The sequence below is a fragment of the Volvox carteri genome (assembly GCF_000143455.1).
Source record: "Volvox carteri f. nagariensis unplaced genomic scaffold VOLCAscaffold_65, whole genome shotgun sequence".
NCBI classification, from domain to species: Eukaryota; Viridiplantae; Chlorophyta; class Chlorophyceae; order Chlamydomonadales; family Volvocaceae; genus Volvox; species Volvox carteri.
Window position 1 is genome coordinate 17,530 of NW_003307608.1, and position 7,118 is coordinate 24,647.

The 7,118-nt window shown below is 53.6% G+C and overlaps 1 protein-coding gene across 1 annotated transcript in view; it reads right to left on the bottom strand.

The window, feature by feature from the left end:
• VOLCADRAFT_102366 (ornithine transaminase) overlaps positions 1-7,118 on the bottom strand; it is a gene marked incomplete at both ends in the record, with an annotated part of 13,642 nt that overhangs the window by 2,832 nt on the left and 3,692 nt on the right. Inside the window, 4 exons of the mRNA XM_002956778.1 lie at positions 15-91; positions 520-628; positions 1,250-1,313; positions 1,749-1,910. Of these exons, the coding sequence (XP_002956824.1) occupies positions 15-91; positions 520-628; positions 1,250-1,313; positions 1,749-1,910 (412 nt within the window). The remainder of the gene's footprint in view (positions 1-14; positions 92-519; positions 629-1,249; positions 1,314-1,748; positions 1,911-7,118) is intronic.

The window sequence follows — 7,118 nt, forward strand, 5'->3', positions numbered from 1 at the left end:
GGCCGACATTGTACGGCCCCAGAAGTTGCCCCGGGCGAAGAGCACCTTGGCGCTGTTGGCGGGAACTCCCTTCACATCGTACCCCCACCGCCTGCGTGTATGTATGTATGTATGTATGTATGTGTGTAATGGGGCGAGGGTCAGTAGGGGAATAAATCAGCGGGGCGGGGGGGGATGTGCAAGGGTGATGTTCTTTAATTGGGGGGAGGCGGTGGAAAGCCCCGGCGGTGCAAAACCCAAATCGGCAACTGCTGACGAGAGAGGGGGTTTAACCATTTGCTAATAAAGCACATCGAGACAGCGTACGGCAGTATACGGCAGAATAAACACCTGAGAGCAAGACAGCGGGGAGGCGGCGACAGCAGGTGGGACAATTTCTACACATACATACACACGTACAGATGTACACACCAAAAGGCAATACGTGTCTAAAAGTGAAACAACAGGTCCACGTCCGTGTATTTAATATGTATGTACGAAAGACAGTATACGGTCAATGTACGGCAGTACAACACACACCTGGCCAGTTTGACCGCCGTCTCTCCGCCCTCCACGCCAGTGTTCATGGGCAACACTTTGTCGTACCCGAACAGCCGGGTGATGTACTCCTCGTACTCTCCAAGGACATCTGCAACGAGAACAACAACCCAACATAATACAGATACTAAAAAATGTAAAAAAACAGTACACACATACATACATTCATGCAAGAGGAGCATGAATAAGACACATACATACCGACGTACGTGGTCATTTTCTCCCTCATCCCCTTCCTCTTTTCCCCTCTTCCCCCCCAAAACACGCACACACACACACGCCACCAACTGCCCTCAACGACTTTCCCTTCCACTGCCCCACTCCGTACATCCCCCCGGACTTCCCTTTGACGGCCGTTTTGCCGTTTTAAGAGCAAAAGGAGGTGTCAGTAAGGTGAAAAAAACACATCCATCCATACATACACCTTTTCATTCAACCATTTGTCTAACCATTGCCGGGCGCTGCCGTCTTCTCGCCATGCACGGCCTTTTTCCAGTCAGCGGTCCGCAGTCCATTTGTCTGCATGTCAGTCTGTTTATCTGTCCATCTGTCTGTATGCCCCTTACTTGTCCGATAACTCTTCTCCTCACCCCACCCACCCCACCGGGGGGTCAACCAACCAACCAACCAACCAGCTAATCGATGTGTGTATCCACAATACCCCCCGTCCTCTTCCCTCCTCCTGCGCCCCTCCCGCTGCTGCGCTGCTTACCGTTGAAGAAGGCTCGGGAGGTGAGGGTGAGCTTACGAGCTTGCTCCGCCAAGGCGGATACGATCTGGAGGGCTCCAGGGGGGAGGTGAGGGGGTGAGGGGAGGTGTTATAATAATCGGAAAGAATGCAACGTAAGTGAGGTTGGGGTTTGGAGGGAGAGCGAGGAGGGAGTGTGAGGAGGGGGAGTGAGGAGGAATCCATGGCGGTTGTTAACAAAGGGGAGGGACACCAACGGCCAGAAAATAATGCTGAAAAGCAATTTTGGATAAATAGTTCGAATGAGGTTTTGGGCCAGAAAATGGACCAGATTTCGGGTCAGAGGGTTGAGTCGTCACGATGGAGTAAAGAGATCATCGACGGCGGGTCAGTTTAGGAAGTCAGGTGGAGAAGATGGACACAGCTGACTAAGGACGGACAGGAAGCAGCAATCTAGCGTAACATAGCAATTGTTGAACAGTCGCAAGAGGAAATTGCTCATTCAGGCTTCGAGGCCCCGCACCTTGGGATGACAGTGTCCCTGGTTTACAGCCGAGTACGCCGAAAGGAAATCGTAATAGCGTTTGCCATCGATGTCCCAAAGGAAGACTCCCTCGCCGCGTTCCAGCACAACCGGAATAGGCGCGTAATTGTGCGCACCATATTTGTCCTCACGCTCGATAAACTGATTTGGGTATGCCAGAATTCAACATAGGCACATGGTGTAAAAATTCAAGCGACTTGGGCGCCAGTCACACCTCGAACCGAAAGGCGAACTATAATGACTCCCACACTATGCCAAACATTCAGCCGCCATCATCGAGACTGTAAACTGACCTTCTGCTGACTGCTGGAAAGAAATGACTCCTCGACCGCAGGTAGCGAGCTAGCGAAACGTCGCGTAGCTGCTTGCGTCGACAGTGCTAGAGCTCCTTGGCACAGCGCGCGACTGCCTGCTATAAGCGTACTGGCATAGCTGGACAACATGTTTACTTCTATGGAACGAGGTCAGTTGACGTCAATTTCTTCATGCATCAAAGTTGTTTTGCTGTGCCCGTCTTAAGTGGAAAGATCTGAAATTCGAAGGATGCAAAATTAACCTGAATGAACGAGGAAAATTATCAACCTTGATTCACAGTTCTTGGCAAGCGTGGATCCCATGTGGCGGCTGTACCGTACTCCTTTTTGTACCTGCTGACATGCTGTCACATGCCTAGACAGTCTTGAGCTCAATTCCCAAAATGTGCCATCTTAAATGTGATTTTCAGGTTTCACATTGATTGGTAATCACTAGCAGATATTCACCGCCAAGCCACGAAGCCTCGCAACTTCAAGGGTTTCCGCGTTTCCACAGTGCCGATGCCAAGCCGGTGCCAACGACAAAGAAGTTAAGGCGGAGGAGCTTATGCACCAAAGAAAACATCTTTCTTACCTGGCGTTTTACTCGTCACGTGACATCTTGCAACCGCGGCGGGGTCAATAGTTGCCCAGCCGTTGTGGTGATGCCTTCCAAGATTGACTTCCTTGCGGCCGCCCCTAAAAACATCGCTGATCATGTCCGCAACAATGGGACCATGATCTCCTACGTGTGTTGGTCTGTGTTGGGCGGTGTAAGGGTTGGGACTGGTTGGAAGGAGCTGCTACACTCCGGGAAGTGGACGCGGCTGATTGGTTGGCTGGCTGTTTGGAACTATTGCTATTGCGACTGCCGTGGATCTGCAACTATACATGGCCAGCGGGGCAGGACACACCGATGGACGTTACACACACACACACACACACACACACACACACACATATCCCACACACACACACACACATATCCCACCCACACACACACACACATATCCCACACCCCTCTTCCTAAATAGTCTCATTTCCCATTTTGTCCCCTTTCCTGCCCTCCTCTTGGCGATTGTGTACTGACAATTCCGCTGTAACTAACGCCCTCATCCCAGAAGAGCACAAGAAGGCCGCGTGTTCACGCTGTCACGCTGTCCCGATTGCGGCCCCTGCCCGTGTTACCAGTGCCTCCCGAAATCGTCCTCCACTTGCATGAGGCGTCCTCCACTCGTAAGCCTAATTCACCCGAAATCGCACATTGCGGGCACACACGGGAATTCTCCCACGATGGCGCAACACAGCACAGCACAACATGGCCACCATGTTGCCCATCAGTCGTATCATCCCTCACTGCGTCCCTCCTACAGTCATTCCTTACGTCACGGCCCCCCGAGTAGCATACATACATACATACTATCGCTTTTGTGGTTTCGCCGGACTATCCCGGGCTCCTGCAGTGGTGATCGGGCTTGTGCGTGGTCCCTTTTTCTTTATATGGCTACTTCTCCCCTGGACCAGCCCAGGAAGGGAGAGGTAGAGGAGGTCAGTTGTTGTAAGGTGGCTGCATGACGTCTTGTGGTGTCGAGCTCTCTTAGCCTTTCTCTCTTGGAGGTTTTTTGTTGGCGTGTTAGGTGTATCAGGAGCCCTCCCCTGCCTGGGCTGCCCTAGCCGTCTTTTTATTTGTTTGTTTTTTCCTTGGTGATCTGCCTACATTATGAATTTTACCGGAAAAAGACCGTAAGCAAGATCGACATTTTACAAAGATGTTGACCTTAATTTAAGCCAAACCCGGAATTTCTTGCCGAAACTTGTGCACGTCAACTTCTCACCAACTAATTCTACTCAAGTTAAAAGTCATATCCTGTGAACGACCAACCGACTGGAAATACTTTTCCGTCTGTCTGTTTGTCAATCTGTTAGTCACCACAGCGCCCTCCACAGTGTATTCCACTCGCTGCTGGCCAAGAACAGAAAAAAGGAGCGGTCACAAACGAAAGATCTGAACATAAACGCCTCACGCACGACCAGGCATCTACATCTAGATCCACGGCATATACGGCAAAAGGTCAAGATGTCAATGGCAATAGATGCGAGACCCGGTTTGTAGTCCTAAAGGGCCATCCGTCATTATGTTGGAGATCATCATCCCATCTCTTTTTATACATATTCATATATATCCTCTACACTCACGGCTCGCTCGCCGTACATTCGTCGAGAGGCTCCATTGCGGCGATTGTGCACCATAGCGGGAGACTGACAGTTGGCCAAATCCAAAAAGTTAGTTAGTGTTCGTTAATAGATAAGGAAAAACGCACGCGGAGCACGCAGAGGGATAGCGTCGTACAATAAAAACCGTTTTGCATACATACTTGCATACGTACATGTATATATCAAAAGACATGCTCTTGTTCGCCTACCGACACCACTACCTCCACCTCCACCAAGCAGCAGCAGCAGCAGGAGCTGATTTCCTTCGTATGTAGGTTCTGTAGCTGCTACCCTACCCTACCCTACCCCACCCTACCCCAGGGGGCACCTCGTCCAGTTTCTTTCCAACTACCCGACCGAGCTGCCTCAACTCGCCACTTCATATGACACCACACCACCCATGTGTTTTCTTTCCCCTTCCTCCCTTCCCCCTAAACCCCTAGAACCCACCTCTACCTTCCCGCACCTGCCCTCACAGCGCCGCACACGGCCCCCTCCCCGGAGGCCCCCGTGGTACCCCCCACTGGTGAATAACAACCCATTCACATTTTCACCGAATACTCGCGCTTTCACCCAACCAACCAACCGCCCAACGAACATCGTACGACATTACAACAGCGGCGGGCAGCTCTGTGACGTCGTAAAATTGCCGTAACACGCCCACTCGCAGTACCGCTCCCGCAGTACGCCATTATCCCGCCAGGTGCCGTTCGTCGAGGCGACGATCTTCGCAATGGCCGCTTCGAAAGACGCGCACAGCGGCTCATTAGACGCAAAGTAACGCTCATGTACGGCGAGGCAGGTGTTGCAAGTTTTGGTGGCCTTGACGCAATTCGAGTTGGAAGTGGAGTAGACCCAGCCGAGTACGACAATGGCGCCGACGCCAAAGATGCCCAACAGCTGAATCAGCGTCAGCATCCTGAGGTGTGGGGCGTGGGGGTATGCGGGGGCGGCACCCGATAAATGGGGTTTGAGCGAACTTTGGCTGAAAGCGGGTTGGGCAAAGATGAGGGACGGTGTCGTACATTCCCGGGGGGGGGAAAAGGGGAGGAGGGGAAGGAGGGGTTGGGGCTCACGAGGTATACGGCGGTGTGTTTTGTGTATGTATGTGTCCTAGTACGGGGGTACGACGAAGCCCAGACGATTGACAAGAGGAAGGAAATACCATAGATGCGGATATTCTCCAAGGTTAGACCGCTGTAATGTCGGACAATATGTAATAAGAGACTGACCCGTGCGGGGGAAGAAAGAGGAAGAATCAAAGCGCAGGTGAGACACACATGCATACATACATACATACATACATACATACATACAGAGAAGTGTCACCAAAGGCTGATGGAGGTTGCTTTATTCTGGTTGCAGCTCACCGATACTCCGGTAGTAATAAAACCGTCTTTGCTCTCTCTCCCCCTCCCCCTCCTCCCCTTCCGCCACCGTTTCCACACACACCTTCAACATACACAGCCTGGCCCCCTCCCCCCTCCCCCCCCCTCACACACACAAACGCACACTTACCTGAAGTACGGCGTGTCGGGCCTAAACGGCCAGCTGGGGAAGCTGGCCATAACGCTCACGTGCAGCGAGTGTAGCGAGGCGTAGCAGTGCGAGTAGGCCCACCTCAGCGGCCGGCAGCCGCACAGGGACAGCGCCTCCGAGGGGAACACGGGGCGGGGACCCCGCCCGTCAGCGCCCACCGCCGCCGCCTCATCCCTGACAGTGCGAGTGCAGTGGTGTTGACATAGAGAGGTGTCAACATACATACATACATACATACATACATACATAGGGCAGGTAGGGATGGAGTGTGAGGGGGGTTTGAGACGGACGAACCACTGGCGAGTGAAGCAGATATTCCGGAAACAGACGGATAGTAGAGTCAGGAGGGTAGGATACAAATACTGCGGAGGGGGGGCGGGAACAAATCAAGTGCGGTTAGGAGTGAGGAAAGTGAACTGCTGCTGCTGCTGCTGCCACGACGTGTCCACGAGGGGTCAGAAACTGCCCCCAGTGAGTCCCAAGTGCTGTGATGTGATGTCATCAACGACCCCCCGTGGTTCCGGAGCAGGTGGGTTTGGTCGCGGTGAGGGAACGCGGAGGGTTGGGGCGCCGCGGAGGGTTGGGGCGGCGGGGGCCGGAGAGGACGTCCGTATGTCAGTCTGCACTCACCCGCCCGTGGTGGTGGTGGTGGTGGCGGTGGCCTTGCCCCCCGCCTCCAGCTCCACTTGCTCGGGACTGCACGCAGGACCGCCCTCCTCCTCTCCCGGCTGCTGCTGCCGCTTCTTCTTGTCTGCATCATCACAAGATCAAGATCAAATCACACAAGAGGAAAAAGAGAAGAGGGGACGAAGAGGAACAAGTCGGTCTAAAAGGAAACCTGTTCCCCCAGGTGCCCAAACCCACATCATCATCACCATCATCATCACCATCACCATCACCTCACTGGTACTCAAGGAGCCACTTAGTGCCCCTCCTCCCCACTCCCGCGTCCCCCCACCAGCTTCCCCCCCGTGGGCCCCCACCTCCCAAGCTACACCACACGCCTACCGCCCCCCCTCCAGGGCCCTCGGTACCTCCACTCCCCCCCCGTCAATCACCCCCACCGCCCAGTACCCCCCGCTGGGGGACCGCATGGCTCCATACACAAATCAGCACCACGCGTAAATGTCCCAGCTGGGCATCAAACGACAATCTCAAAAGACTCACATACATACTTACATACACACAGACACAAGACGACATCGTGCATGCGATCTCTGAGGTCCGTCCTCCCCCCTGACCCCCCTTCCCTACACTACGGGCCCCCCCCCACCCCTCCCGATGACAAAACACACACACACAG